This window comes from Benincasa hispida, chromosome 6, assembly GCF_027475165.1.
Source record: "Benincasa hispida cultivar pf3 chromosome 6, pf3_genome.v1.1, whole genome shotgun sequence".
NCBI classification, from domain to species: Eukaryota; Viridiplantae; Streptophyta; class Magnoliopsida; order Cucurbitales; family Cucurbitaceae; genus Benincasa; species Benincasa hispida.
In genome coordinates this window covers 49,415,202-49,431,440 of record NC_143483.1, presented here as the reverse complement: position 1 = coordinate 49,431,440, position 16,239 = coordinate 49,415,202, and the positions used below count along the sequence as shown (strand labels likewise).

The window sequence follows — 16,239 nt, the reverse complement described above, 5'->3', positions numbered from 1 at the left end:
CATGTAATTAATTCAATTTTTTCTCGATTTTTTTATATGGTAACTTATTAATATGAAAAATTGTGAAAAAAAAATTAAAAATATAAAAATATGGAAATCTTGGATCCCGTCCACGAGTTTGGTCTCAAATTTTTTTATATGAAAACTTATTAATATGGAAAATTGTGAAAACAATTAAAAAAACAAAAAATGAAAATCGTGGACCCCGTCTACCAATTTTGTCTTCATTGACCAAATCATATGTTGACATGAAAGCCACAACAATAATAGTGTACTGGGTACATATTTTGTTACATTTTTTGTCTTCAAGTTCAGTTTTGTAATTTCTTTCCTATATATACTATTTTTGCCATTATTTTAAAAAATTACATTATTCTTTAACTTAATCCTCTAATCAATAAGAAAAATATTCAAATTTTATATTAACAAGAAACCAAGAGAGATTTCTAATTTTTCGTTGTATAAATGTTTTATAATTCATTGAACTATAAGAGAAAATCTCCTTGAACAACCATATTTGAAGAATTTATTCAACATTTTTTAAAGTATGAAATTAAAATTATAACACGCATTTAAATTTATGGTATAATTTGATGAAATCGATAGCTTAGATATTAAAATTGATGCAACTTAACAGCTTTAATCGTTAAAATTGCTTTTTTTTTTTTTTGGTCTAAAAACAAATAACAAAAGAATTGCCCACACAATTTATTTAATGAGGTTGTTAGAACAATGTGACTATATTTTGACATAATTGCACGATTCACGTGTAAAAATGAGGAAGATCGCATATTTAATTATGGTTATATTACCAAGTTTACTTCTAGAACTCTTTCCTATGTATTTATTTGGTTTCTTTTAATTAAGACTCTAACTTTCCATTTTATGTTTAATAAAATAGTTAATAGTTTAGAGTCTAATTTGAATATAAAATTCAACTTTATTTTTAATATTTTTAAATTTTTGAATATGGATGGAGTACACTTATAATTGAATTCAATTATAATTATTAGGGCAAATATCAATTCGTACCTCTCAAATTTGAAAGTTGTATCAATTTAAATCATAAACTATTAAGTGTATCAATTTAAATCCTGAATTTTTATAAGTATATTAATTTAAACCCTAAATTTATATAAATGTATTAATTAAAACCCTCAATTATGTTTTATTTGAATACACTTATCAAAATTAATGGTTTAAATTGATATATTTACGAAGTTTTTAAATTTAAATAGTTGAAGGTTTAATTATACAATTATTAATTTGGAGTGTAAATTGATATAACAGAAAGTTGGGTTTAATTTTTTCTGGCTGCTGCTTCGTCTCTTTCCAGCTTTTTACTTTTTGTTTTCTCTTTCTCTTTTTCTCTGTCTGATTGCTTATTGTCAACTTCACATTTCATCCTTAAATTTCTCCTATTACTTCTCCCTCTTAATTTGTTAATAAAATAAATAAATAAATATCTGTGTATATGGAAATTGTATTTTCTCTCCCTCAGGCTGCTAGAGCCAACTTTTTGCAATCCATTATGCAATCTTTTCACTCCACTTACATTTCCCTTTGGTCTTATTTACCCCATCCTTCCAAGTATTATTTACATATATTTTTTCATTTTTCATTTTTTCTAATTATTTCTTGGAATAATATTAATTTATATTTTGTGTTTTTAGTTGTTTATTGAATCTTGATGGGTTTTATGGAGAGGATGATGATCGGAAGAAGCAACCCAGCAGTTCTTTGGGGAGTTTCGAACGAAGGCTTTTCAATGAGTATACCCAATTGATATTTAATCTCGAAAATAGGTAAAAAAAAAATTCTTGAAAATGGAAATGAAAATCATTATTGTTTGGTAAATTAATCAAAAATTTAAATTCTGAACAGCCTTGTTCCTGGTTATGCGTTCAAGAACAACATTTCTTTTTTAGAGGTTCAGGAATCTGTACTTCAAACCCACTCTTCCTCTCAAATCCAAAGGCAATTTTATGCTGTAAGTGTGTAAGTTAATTAGTTCTATATGCTAGAGATCATAATTAATTTATCTATTTTCCTTTTTTTCCCACTATTTTATTTTTTATATCTTTTTTTAAATTGCAGGCAGCTGGGATTAAGGTAAGTTGTTATTATTAACTAATTTCTTGTATAAATTATATCTTATGCCAAAATATGAAATTCTCATTTAAATCTCTCTAACTAGTATTTATATGATTCATTTCCTCTTAAAATGTCTAAAATCAGTTTAAAACTAAAAAAGTGAGATATTATCTAAACGTAGCTTAAAGATTATAGAGAAATCTGGCCTTCAACTAACAATTCTTTATTGGATAGTTGACTGAGTTCTAACTTCCATTATTAATCTCAGAGTGTTGTTTTCATGGGGAGCAGCAATGGAGAAGTTGAACTTGGCTTCTCGGAGGTAAAAAACTGAAGTTTCTGTGCTAATTGGGGTTAAAGGAAAATTTTTTAAAAAATAATTGAAATTAAGTTTTTCAGGTAAATATGGTAGAGAAGATGAAAAAAACAAATCCATTAATTCCCGGTTGGGAAGAAGTTTCATCAATGATTGTTCTTCAAAACTCTGCATCCATAGAAGAAATTAGCCCGGAGAGTCCTTCATTGTTTTTGTACGATGATCTTTCTAAGATATTACTTCCGCAACCGCCAGCGCCACCGTCTGGAAAACCGCCGTGCTCATCGTTGTTGGGAGGTTTGAGAGGGAGTGCTTTTGAGGATTATAATGTGAAGAAGAAGGCGGCGGCGGTGGCGGAAGATCATCGGAAAAGGGAAAGTTTGATGAAAAAATGTATAGTGTTTTATAGAAAGTTGAAAATAATGAGGGGTGGAGAGAGAATAGTGGCAAGGCTTCCAGCATCGGCTCAATTGCTTCACATGATAGCGGAGAGGAGAAGGAGAGAAAAACTCAATCAAAGCTTTCTTGCCTTGAGATCCATTCTTCCTCCCCAAACTAAGGTTAGTACATTAATTAATTACTTAAGTTCATAATTACCTAGTCCATATTTTTATCACTATTTATTTTTTACTTTTTAACTTTCTCTTTCATGTTTTAATGTAAATACATTTCAATTCTGAGTTAAATTCTAATAATAAAAACAATGTTCTTACCAATGAAGAGAGTAATTGGTGGAAGTAGTGTTCGAGCCTACTAACTTTTGGTCTTGTACAGATAGTGTTTATAAACACATCTTTTTGCCTTGTTCTTAAATTTATCCTTCATTGATGGTTTTGAAAAATAAAGTCAAATTTTTAAAAACAAACAAAAATCATTTTTATTTCTGAATTAGGGTAAGAATTCAAATTTAGTTTTATTTTATTTTATTTTATGAAATTCAAGTATTTAGTTAGAAAAATAGATTGAAAGCATAGTAAAGAAGTGGTAGAAAAACAAGCTTAATTTATTCAAAACCCAAATGGTAATTTTCTGCTTTATGTCTAATCGGCCCTGAAGCTAACTTAAAAGTATATCAAATAGACCAAACATTTAATTATGTGTCTAATGAGACCTAAGTAATCATACTCAACATTAATAAATAAGAAAACTATTAAGCATAAAATTAAATTTTGTGTCTAATAAGATATCAAACTTTCAATTGTCTACTAGATAGATTTGTAGATTTTAACAAAATGTCAAATTTGTCAACGGTATGTTAGTTGACATAAAATTGAAAAGTCATGAACTTATTAAACAAAAATTCGAGAGTTCAGATATTTATTACGAACATTTTAATGGTTAAGAATAACCTATTAGACATAAAATTTTGAAAATTTGGAAAGCTCTAAATAAAACTCTATTGGGAAAGGGATGTGACGAGGGCCCTAAGTTCATACGGATTTAGTTGGGACTAGCCTTGTTTATCTCAATATTTATTAAAATAAATAAATAAATAATTTTTTTAAAAAAATTAAATGATCCATTAAAAAAATTTGAAAATTCAAAAACTAATAAACCTGTAATTGGTATAATAATTTTGGAAACTTTAATAGAATAAGATTGATGGTTTTGGATCATTGCCTCAATGCGTCTAATATAAAACTAACCTAAAAACTATATAACTACGTTTGAGTACCTATAATATAGGTATCTTAACCGATGGCAAGTAATTATTTATACAAATACAATATACTTGTATTTTGTTACGTATTTATAATCAATACTATTTTGCATGCATATTTATTATTATTATTATTATTTGGTTAATGAATATACGTACGTAGAAAGATAAAGCATCGGTATTGGCAACAACAAGAGAATACTTAACCAAATTGAAAGCACAAGTTTCAGAACTTAGCCATAAAAACCAGATGCTTCTAGAAGCTCAGGCTCTCCATAACAGAAAACACGACCAATCAACAACTGCCACCTCATCCCTTAACGAACGGTTCACCGTTAATGTTTCTTACGCGCCGCCGGGGTCAACGGAGGAAATCATAGATTTGGAAATTACCGTTAGAGGCGATGGTCCGTTAATGGCGGATATTGCAATTTGCGTGCTTCAATTCTTGAAGAATATCGTCAATGTGAGGGTAGTTTTGTCATTTCATGCTAACCATCAGACCCATCCTTCTTCTCTCACCCGCCTCGGCTTCAGATTTAGCCTTCAGGTTTGCTTCATTTTCAGGGTTTTTTTTTTTCTATTAATTTGTTTTTATAATTTGTTTCAAATATTTTTAAATTGTTCCCTTCTTTTTCCATTATACAGTTTTGGAAACAGTAATTTTTTTGTATTTATTTTATTAAAATAAAAAAAAATTACTTATTATAGTTTCCATTAAAATTATGGGATTAAAAAAACATTATTATTGGATTTAAATAAATAGTTAGTGAAACATAATATAAAATTATTCTTCAAAATATATACAAATATAAATTATATCCTAAGGGAAAGATACTAGGTAATATGTGTGTCATCATATTACGAATATATGTACCATATGGGTTTAGTCAATTATTTAAGGGTTTTTTAAATATAAAAAGTGTTGGTACTTTTGAAATTTTTTGCTAAATATTTTTGGAATTTGTCTATTTATAAGAATTTTCCATCATTTTAATTATTAATGGTAATATAGAATGTTTTTTTTAAAGGCAAATATCAGTTCATATCCTTAAACTTTAGCGTTGTATCTTTTAAAATTTTAAACTAATAATTGTATGAATTTAACTTTAAACTTTCATAGTTGTATCAACTTACACCCTCCTCTAAATTTCATTTGACCAATATTATATAAAAATTATATTTAAAGTCTATTAAACTCTTAAATTTTCATAAGTAAATCAATATAGATCATTCATTATGATTACTTTTAAAAATCATTCATGCATTAATTTTCAAATGTATGTAGATTTTTTCAAATATTGATTTTATAAAATGCACGAAAGTTTAAGAGTTTAATTTTTCCAAATGAAAAACAATAGAGGGTGTAAATTAATACAATTACAAAATTTCAATGTTTAAATTGATACAATTATTAGTTTGGAGTTTAAATTGATATAACTCCTAAAGTTTATGGGTATAAGTTTATATTTTGTTTTTTGAACCAGTGATTTGTATGTGGTTCTCACTCTCTTTTCCCGTGTGTTTTTCTTGTATGATACATAGTGTTATATAATTTAGGGAAAACATCAATTTATACTTCTAAACTTTAGGGTTGTATCATATCAATTTAAACCTCAAACTAATATTTGTATCAATTTAGACCTTGAACTTTCCAAACCTAAGTGTATCAATTTAAACCCTGAACTTTCATAAATATATCAATTTAAACTCTGAACTTTCATAAATGTGTCCAAATAATACATAATGAATGGTTTCAATTGATACCATAATTATAAAAGTTCAAGGTTTAAATTGATACAATTATTAGTTTCGGGTTTAAAGTGACAATCTCCAAAGTTCAAGGTTTAAATTGATTTAGTTATGATACAATCCCAAAGTTCAGGGATACAAATTGATATTTGCCCTATATTTTATTTGATATTGGTTGCATGCTATATATTTTTGTTGAAATCAAGAAAGAAAAGAAAGTTGATTTTCTTTTTATCTATATGTTTTAGTTCTAAATATATAAAATGTGGAGTTGAGGAATTTTAAATATCGAACTTTTAATGTAGATTTATGCTCAAGTTAGTAATGTAAAGTTATTTGTTATAAATTTATAACTAACAAGAATATAATTCTTAAAATTTGTAATAATTTTTAAAAATATGTGACAAATTGGAATGTGAATAATTTAAAGTTAAATAACATATTATAAAACTGGCTTTCACTGAATTGTCGTCAGTTTGATGGATTCCAAGTCGATCGAAGCAAGTAACGTTATTAAACTAAAGCCCTTTAAAACTACTTCCTGGAACCCTAAAAAAAGGTAAGAAATACAATACTTTTAGAAATATATAAATTAAAATAATAATAATATTAAAAAGATGGATTATTATTGTTTTTCTTTGTCCAATTTTTAGGGTGGCGATTGGGACGAGTCAGCCTTCCTAGAAGCAGTGAGGAGAATTGTCTCCAACTTCCTATCCCCGTAAAAGGAAAATAAACCATAACAGACGAATGGTATTTGTACACGTGTAAACGCCTATATCATATTATGTGTCGGCATTTCATCATGTTCGATGCTGCTTCATCCTTTTTCAGCCTTTAATATTGTTCATCTTTAAATAAATGAAAAATCGAGTTGTTTGCATATTGCCGTCCTCGCATGACAAGGCGAGTGTGTATGTAAACAATAATTTTATCCACTCTTTTCTGCTTACTTCCCTCTATTCTTTTCTCTAATTTTATGTTTTTTGAGTAATTTACATCTTGAAGAGTTTGAGTATTCCAATAGATTCCAATATGGTTCTGATCGAAACATATTTGATTTTCAAAGAGAGCAAACTCCGCGATTCAGCTTGTGATTTTTTATATTTATATTTTTCAGACAAATTATTCCTTTTTAACATATATATAATTACCGAAGTAGATTTGACTCATGAATCTCCAATGCCCAATTAAAATATTGTGACTACCTATCTAGTAATATAAGAAATATATTGATGTATATTGTGTATGCAAATATAAAATGCTTCTTAATTAAAAATTATTTTAAATGATAAAATTATTGAAAATATTTTTAAATATAACAAAGTATCATTATCTATTAAAATGTCACAATCTATCCGTTATAAACAATAACATTTTATTATATTTATAAATATTTTAATTTATTTTTCTCTATGGAAATCAATCTGTTACTTGTGCTTTGTATTTATATTATTGTTAGTGATGTATTGTATACGTTTTTAGCCGATATAAATGTTCGTTTTGATCTGATAAAAAATAATAATAATAAATTCTTTTGATGGTATGACATAATTGAGGTCAACGTTATTATGTTTTTTCCCCTAAAAATAATTCAGGGATATAATTTTTTTTAAAAAAAAAAATCCATCAATCAGTTAGGGTCATGATTACTTAAACAAGAAATATTATATAAAATTATTCTTGAAAATTTGCAAATAAATAAATATAAATATAATTAAAATCACCCATTAAGCTGTAAAAATTATAATCACATCACCCTCAAACTGAAACTTTCAGTTTGATCAACTGCCTTTCCAGTTGTTGAAATTTTTGCAACTTGCAATATTGAAGTCTAAAATATTATAAAATAGACAAATCACACCTGAACTATGCTATAAGTATTATTTCAATTAATCCCACAAATTATAAGGAGGGTTAAAATAAAAAAAAATAAAAAAAAATAAAAAACAATTTTATAGTTTAAATTTGCCAAAAAAAAAAAGTCGTATCTAAAAGGTAATAAATTTGTAATTTTAGTACAGTGATTGATCAAATTGAAAGTTAGAGAATACACCATCTTTTTGAAAGATTGTATTTATTATCCATTTAAAGAACGATAATGTGAATTATTTTTCAATGTTCGTTTAATTCAAACACAATATGTAACACCCCGAATTTCAAAAAAATTTAAGTTGATTATCTAAAATTATTGAGTTTAAATTCCCCTTTCATTTAGAAAATTGGGGTTAAATTGAAATAATTGAAAAACTTTTATTGATTAAATTGAATTTAATTGGTTAGATATTCAAATTGATTATCTTGAAAATATTGAATTTTGTTTCACTTTGATTTTGGATTTTAGGGCCAACTTAAAAAAAATTTAAGAGATAATTAATTTCATGTGGTTTAATGTATTTAAATATTTGGAAAGATTTAATTTGTATCAAATTGATGGATTTTGATAAAATATTTTATTTATCTTTTCAAAATTTGAAAAAAAATAAAATAATTGAGTTTTTTTTCGAAATTAAATGAGAGTGAAAAGAGGCCAAAAATTGGGAGAAAGCAATTCGGTTTTTCAGCGATAGCTTCTTGCCGGATTTTGAACTGTTGGATCATGCTCAAGTTTGGTCAGTCTATTCGAGACATTTAGAATTTCATTTTGAACGGCTGGATCGTTGTTTGAAGCTCTGGTTTGTTCGTAATCGCTGCTGAATAAAATCTGTAAAACTAGAAATTCCCCTTCTTTCACTCTCGTAAACCCTCCTCATGCAAGACCCTCACTACTAGTCGCGAGCCTAAACAATTTATGCCGTCCGACAGCAACACCCGCTGCCTATCTATGGTAGCCACGAGCCGACGCGCCATCACCCGCCACTGCCCGATTTTTGTCGGAATCTTGATAAAAATCTTGGATTCAAGATTTGGAAGTTTTGAGACATTGACCATCAAGCTAGAGACCATTTTTCGTTTTGCAAAAAATTGGTAAAGATCGGTAAGTTTTAGGTAAGTTGTTGGTTGGTTATTCTTTTGGATTGAGAGTAATAGTGGGAAAATTAAGTTATTGATTTTGGATTTAATTCTTGATCAGATTGGCTAATTGAATGAAGTTTTGAAATTTGTCTTGGACCAAGCCACAACTTTAGGTTGATTCAAGTGTGCTAAAGAAGTTCTAATAAGATTTTGTTTTGCATTATTTTACCAAGTTGAGGTAAGTGGTACTATTACTGGTGCCTTCGTGCTAGCGGCTTAGACTAGACCTATAAAGTTACTTAATGGACTCTTGAAGCATGATTTTGTCATTATGTTTTACTTGTTGCATGACAGTTATAAGTATTATGAGCATGTTCGAATTTCTAAATTATGTATATGATGCATGAATAGACCAATAGAGCGGTTTACTGTCTCGCCTTGACACATGTTTTATTTCAGAAGACCTACGGGTCTAGTTTCATGTTTGACGGTGTGCCTACGGGCCCCTAGATATGCGTGAACCAACAAGTTTACGTTCATGTTATTATCATGTATGTCGGTGTGCCTACGGGCCGCTAGACATGCGTGAACCGACAGGTTTACGTTCATGTTATTATCATGTTTGACGGTGTGCCTACGGGCCGCTAGACATGCGTGAGTCGATGGGTTCACGTTCATGTTATTATCATGTTTGACGATGTGCCTACGGGCCGCTAGACATGCATATCAAGGCAAGATAGTACGTCTTTTGGTTTTTCTTTCATCATAAAAAATCGATGTAGCTGTATGAGCCACGAGCTATTTTTTCTTTGCTCGTGGATGCATAGCCTGATCTCGGTGATCACTTACTGAGTATTTTATACTCAACCTTTCTTAATTTATGTTTTTCAGGTAATGATAGGAACTGACCGACGAGTGACAAGAGGAACCTGTGATCGTGCCATATGGGACATGTAAATCGCTTCCGCCCAGTTTACGTTTTCAAGCTATTTAAGAGTTTTGATTTGAAACTCGATGTTGGTCAAAATTTTATTTGTTTAAGTTATTTTTTTTTCATTATTTTAGGGGTCTCAAACAAAGATTTTACTTATTTGTTATTTATTTTGGAAAACTGTCTTTATTATTTTAATGAAATTTATTTTCTTCAATGGTCAAAATGTTTTGAATGTAAATGTAAAATTATGAGTAACGACCGTTATCAGAGTACTCAAAAGATCGGGTTATTGTAGAATATATAGGGGTTATGGAAATATGAGAGAATAAATAATTAGTCCCAAAACAATGGTTCTCTAAATTAAATTATTTTCCAATGTTTGTTTAATTCAAATAGAATATGTATTGGTGGGTCCCACCCAACTCCTCTAGAAACAACCAGGAAGGAGGCAATTAAGATCTTCCACAAGCTTTTGTATTCGAATTCATAATTGATTTTTATAAACACTTTTGAACTATGTACACAGAAAGTGGGTCAGATACCATTTTTGTCAACTCTAAAGAAAAGAATGAAGATTCAAAGAGATCCATAAAAATAGTACTAATTTTAAAACAAATAATTTAAAATGTTGACTAACATACATCTAAGAGAAGCATACATTTGATTATTTTCACCTTCTACCATCAAACCTTGAATCTTTATATTTAATATAGGTGTGGAAAAAATAATACAATCCTATAAAGAAAAAAAAATAATATATGAACCATAATAGAACATTAGAAACCTAGAAATTTTGCGTTATTAATGTCCTAAAAGGACGTATGGGTCAAGAGGACAAAACAAATGAAACTATATTATATTAGGAACTTAAGAAATTAAATTATTCTAATTGTATGACACAAATTTCCAAGTTCACACATTCATAAACATCAATATATTAGTGGAAGAAAACTCGATAAAGCTTCCAAAGAAGTACAAGCAAACGCCAACTAAAACCTAGCTCAATTTATTAAAATATATATTATTTTCTACTGTTTGAACTCATAATAATAATTGTGGTAAAAACTCCAACTAACTTGTTGTATGTCATGTTCGAAATATCGATATCTCGATCTTACAGAAATATCGATATCGATGAAAATTTCGAAAAACTTTATGAAAATTGATGAAAATTGTTATAATTTGTCCATGAAACTTTGATTGTAGCTAAACTAACCTATAATTGACCATTTTTAATAATAATTTCTAGAAAAGACAATATTTAGATATATATTAAAAATATTTTTGTAAATATTTGATGCAACAGTAGAAATTTTTTAAAAAAATTACAAAATTAAAGGAAACGTAGTATTTGCATATAAAATAGTTGTAAGTTGTTTATTATAAAATGAAGTTGATACAAAAATGAAAAAATCATATCATTAAACTAACATAACATAATAAAATAGAAAAACCATAACATTAAACATAATACAACGGAATGGAAAAGAAAGAAGAGAAAGAAAGCTCTACAAGTAGATAGAGCTTGAGAAAAAATGAGAGGAATATTAAAGAACTCACATTAATTTAAGTTTGAAGTGAAATGATGTGAAAATTTAATATAAAATATTTGAATAAAAATATGTGGTTTCTTGAAAATCTAAAGATTTTGTATGGTAAAACAGAAAAAACTTCCCTTACACCTCCCTTGAGTAGCATAGCTAATTGCTATATATATATATGAAGCGAGGGGAAATCAAAATTTTTCCCATCGGAATCTCAAAATTTAGAGATTTCGACTGAAATCTAAAACTATAGTGGGTACGTAATATTATCAAAGAGACAATTTAGAGCAGAATGACTCTCCACAACCCAGAATTTCTTCAAAATTAATATGCATATACTGTAAAATTGCCCAACAATTTAATAAGGTGTGATTTAGGATAGTTAATAACACATGTTGATGGACTTACAAATAGTCATGTTGCAATACAAAATCTTGATGTAGTTGCAATGATTGACGGCAACAAATTATTTTTTTGTACATAGTTGAACTTTAATTTCAATTTTGTAGTCCATAATTACATTATTTTTTAAAAAATAAAATGTATGATACTACAAATTAGACACTAATCAAGACATAAACAATCTAATATATATTTTTAGGAGTTTAAGAACTACATATGACACAAATTTTGACGTTAATGGACTAAAATTTTGTCCCTAACATGAAATTCTAGATTTGCCACTATCCATATGTCAGCTAGTTATGATCGTTTTTGTGATATTATACGATTTGAGGATTATATTTATGCATCTAAAATTATATTTATATCATCTTGTACCCTACATAAAATCCTGGATCTGCCACGGAGCACCAACTAAAAGATATAAAAATGTGGTAAGAGACTCAAAACTTTGTGCCTGGTGAAGCTCCGATAGCATCAGCAAGTAGAAAGGAAGAATGGATCCAGGTTAACAAGGATGGAAATGCTTGAATTCACAATTAGAAGGCATCCATATTCCACAAGTTTATACTTCTACAGCAGTAACTGCATCTTCGTCGGTAGAATCAGGTGAAGTGGTAACATCTTCTTGGAGACTTCCTTCTGTTTCATCTCCGTTTCGTGGCTTACCCATTTCCACATCGAGTAGTTGGTCCCGAAGTTTTGTGATTAGTTCTTCCCTAGCATCATCATTCTCAGAGAGAAAAGTTTTCAAGGCATCTTTGCCACGGAAACTTCGACCATTAAAGTTATAGATTGCACCTGCCTTGGACATGAATTTGTATTTCAGCCCCAGATTTATAATCTCTGATAACTTACATATACCTTTTCCAAACTCGAGCTCAAATTGAGCAATCCGAAAGGGAGGAGCAAGCTTATTCTTCACCACTTTTACTTGAACTTGGCTTCCCAACGTCTGTAATTGAAAGATACAACAATACATGAATTAACAAACGCACAAAAACAATGCATGTACACAGTAAGCATCCAGATTTACTAGCAATTTAATGTCTATACCTCTTCCCCCTTCTTGACAAGGCCTATCCTTTTAATGTTAAGTCGCACCGAGGCATAAAATTTTAAGGCATTGCCACCACAGGTAACTTCAGTTGGGCCACCAAATCCTCCAAAAGTGGACAGCTTTGATCTTACCTAGAGATGCATATGTATAATGAGTGCAATACTACTAAACTAAAACTGATAACTATATAATTGATGCCATCAAAAAGTGAGATATTACATTATATTGCTGAGACAAATGAGAAATCAAACAAGACCTGATTAATAAATATCAGTACAGTTTGTGATAGGGATAAAGAATGACTCAATTTGCGAAGTGCTTGGCTCATGAGTCTAGCCTGCATAGCCATGTGGGCATCACCCATCTCACCATCGAGTTCACCTTTAGGCACAAGAGCAGCTACCTGTCATAGAGCCAATCACGGTTTTTACTATGTACCAAAAAGAGAACATTAAACTCATTTCATCATATCAAGGAAATTGTTACTGTTTCCGATACCAAAATTAAAAGGAACATTATTAAGAATATAAAAAGAACAAATTTCCAACTGTGTTCTTTAAACAGTTCGCATCATACTGACACTGTCAACAACAACAACATCAACTGAACCACTTCGGATTAAGGTATCCACGAGACTAAGAGCTTGTTCACCACAATCTGGTTGAGAAAGGAGCAGATTCTCAGTGTTCACTCCAATAGCCTGAGCAAGGGCTGGATCAAGAGCATGCTCGGCATCAACAAAAACACAGTAACCTGCATTAAAAAGACAATAGCAAATTACTCCAGCATTATATTTATGTCCGATACAGTTGTACTTAGAAATTTCACCTCCAAACCTATCGTTTATTGTTGAACAAAAAGCATAAACTAATTTGAATTGTTCTCTTCCCCAAAGGATGATATACTATAAATATAAACAGTTCTAGCGTGGGTGATCTGAAATGGTCTATGAACTAACCTGTTGGAAAAAAAATATATATTCAAAACAAACGGGCAAGAATACTGTAAACATAACAATAACCAATATAAAAAATATTAATTACTAAAAGTCTGTTATTTGGGTTGAGGTGTGTACCAGAATGTTGTCCTTAAAGAAGGCATGCCCCAAGATAAACCTTTCCAAAAAAGCTTGTATACAACTAAACTCTCTTATGGATCCTCGTTGACATATATGCTCAACAGAAAGAGAATGCTTTGTGGAAATAGATTTTAATGGAAGAGATATCAGCACTTTTCTCTTTCCTTTCAGCATATAAGTCAAATGGAGATATGTAAGAGAGCTTAGATGCACACAAGCTTTCTTGGAGGGCGTTATATTGCGAGAGTGGAGTGTCAAATAACTTAGTGCAAAGGCATATCTTGTCTATGAACAAAATTCTGCTATCAAAGTAACAGGCTTTCTGACCCCTATTTCACTGATTAATATTTTTATATTTGTTGGTTGTTTTTTTATTATTATTTTATACTATTCTTGCCCATTTGTTTTGCATTTTTTTCCTACATAAACATAACCAACAAAATTACCAAAACAAACTACAAATGCACAACGGAAGCCTGTAATCAGGTTATAACTTTTTGCGGGAGTCAATGTGCTCATTCATTTTACTTACATATTGAATGAATGAGCATATCACTTATCATTTAAGCATTACCTCCTTGCTTCTGGGATTCGGCGATTACATGCAGTGCAAGAGTTGTCTTTCCAGATGCCTCTGGACCATAAATCTCGATTACACGACCCTATAAAGATCTAATGAAGTTATATCACAAACATGAAACACAGGCATGATGTATCAGTATTTTTTTTCTTCAAGAATCATTGACATATACATTTTTTTGGAAAAGAGGCTTCATAAAGACTTCTAAAACAAAAGTAATAGCGATTCAAAACTGTGTGATCAAGAAAATGCTTCCATCTCACAAGGCCATTCTAAAGAAGTGTAAAATACCTTAGGAAGGCCACCAATTCCTAGAGCTATATCCAAAGCAAACGAGCCTGTGGAGACCACAGGGACATGTCTAGATGATCCAGAACGGCCAAGCCACATGATAGACCCTTTTCCAAATGAAGAAGTTATCTGATCCAAAGCTTGTTGTAAGGCAAGCTCTTTCTTAGACGCATTTTCTTCACAAGAGTCACTCCCATCTGATGACTTGGACTTCCTTTTACCTTTAGATTGATAAAATATTGATATTGAGACACATTTCAATGAACAAAAAACATTGTCTCTACTTTCTCTAAGAGGTCGTGAATGAATGAATACACGTTTTTTTCATACAAATTAGTCTACAAAATTTCAACATTCTTTTTCACAAGAAGTTCGTATAAACCATGAGAAACATACATCATGGTTTCACATATAACGCAATCAAAGCCAACGTTTCGCACCTTTGGTAGAAAAATTACATATTTGAGTAGACGCTCCCAATATGCCTCTCCTGTACCCCTGCAAAGAAAGCAACCAGAAACCCAATCGTCAAGTCAAAATCCAAACAACGTAAAAGCGAAATCAGCTAAAAATATTTCATCTCTAATCCTTCTTTAAATAAGAGGGCTCGCTCTATATTACAGAGTTAAAATAATCAGTCGCCACAACAAAAACACACACCAAGAGTTCTACAGGGAAACAAAGAAGATTAACAGTTTAAGTGAATGAAACCTCGTGATGGAAAATAGAGCGCCCAAGAAAAGACGCATTTCGAATAAGCCTCGCCATTAAACCTCTTCAAAACCTCCCCTGCAGAACAGAAAGAGCAACTCCAAAAACTAAAAGAAATGGAGAGCTAACTTGAACAAACAGCAACTGATAAAGAAGAAGAAGAAGAAGAAGAAGAAGAAGAGCTGGTAGAAGCCATATGCACGGGCAAGAATGAAATGGAAACCGAAAGACGAAGAAGAAGACAGGGTGACCATTTAAGAACATGCACTGAACTCTGCCATTTTTAGGGTTCAAATTTATTTTTCCTTTTCTTTTCTTTTTTTTTTTTTTTGGGTTCTCTCTCTCGCTCGGATTTTCCCTCCCTTGCGCTCGCGCATTTGTCTTGCGCCTTGAGAATCCCAGAAGAAGGATAATTGGGCCTCAGACCTATAATGGGCTTGGATCTCATTATTTAGGCCTATTATTACATATAAGAGAAGACTGGGCCGGCCCTGTTTGAACATTCCTGAAAATATAATTGAGTTTAATAGCTATATTAGATGATAATATTTGAAAAATGACAAAAAAAACATGTTTTTCTTTTTGTTAGAAATTACTAAATATATATTCTAGTGAGATTAATTAAAATAGACTTTTAAAAGTGTAAAAATTGAATTATTAATATTTGAACGGTAGAAATTAAACCCCAAACTATAATAAAGGTCACAATTAAACTCTCAAACTATCTAAAAATTAAATCCATATTATTCAATATGTCTCTCATATTTATTATTTGTCCCTCTAATTTTTCTCTCTACCTTCCATGTCTCCTTCTCTTAGTTATTTGCTTCTTTCCATCCTGAATTTCTAGACTTTCTTTTTT

The 16,239-nt window shown here is 30.0% G+C and overlaps 2 protein-coding genes across 2 annotated transcripts; one reads left to right on the top strand and one right to left on the bottom strand.

The window, feature by feature from the left end:
- Window positions 1-1,474: 1,474 nt before the first annotated feature.
- Window positions 1,475-6,768, top strand: LOC120080212 (basic helix-loop-helix (bHLH) DNA-binding family protein). The gene is made up of 8 exons (XM_039034792.2): window positions 1,475-1,590; window positions 1,674-1,805; window positions 1,885-1,990; window positions 2,098-2,112; window positions 2,363-2,416; window positions 2,494-2,970; window positions 4,234-4,620; window positions 6,476-6,768. The coding sequence occupies exons 1-8, from the start codon at window positions 1,475-1,477 to the stop codon at window positions 6,545-6,547; spliced, it is 1,359 nt and encodes a 452-aa protein (XP_038890720.1). The 3' UTR covers window positions 6,548-6,768.
- A 5,198-nt stretch (window positions 6,769-11,966) lies between these two features.
- Window positions 11,967-15,761, bottom strand: LOC120080340 (DNA repair protein recA homolog 3, mitochondrial). Its single transcript, XM_039034982.2, has 8 exons — window positions 15,378-15,761; window positions 15,107-15,164; window positions 14,667-14,887; window positions 14,370-14,457; window positions 13,298-13,470; window positions 12,974-13,120; window positions 12,714-12,848; window positions 11,967-12,612 (listed from the first exon to the last, which is right to left on the bottom strand). Exons 1-8 carry the CDS (start codon window positions 15,432-15,434, stop codon window positions 12,223-12,225), a joined length of 1,269 nt encoding a protein of 422 aa, XP_038890910.1. The 5' UTR covers window positions 15,435-15,761; the 3' UTR covers window positions 11,967-12,222.
- Window positions 15,762-16,239: the final 478 nt, after the last annotated feature.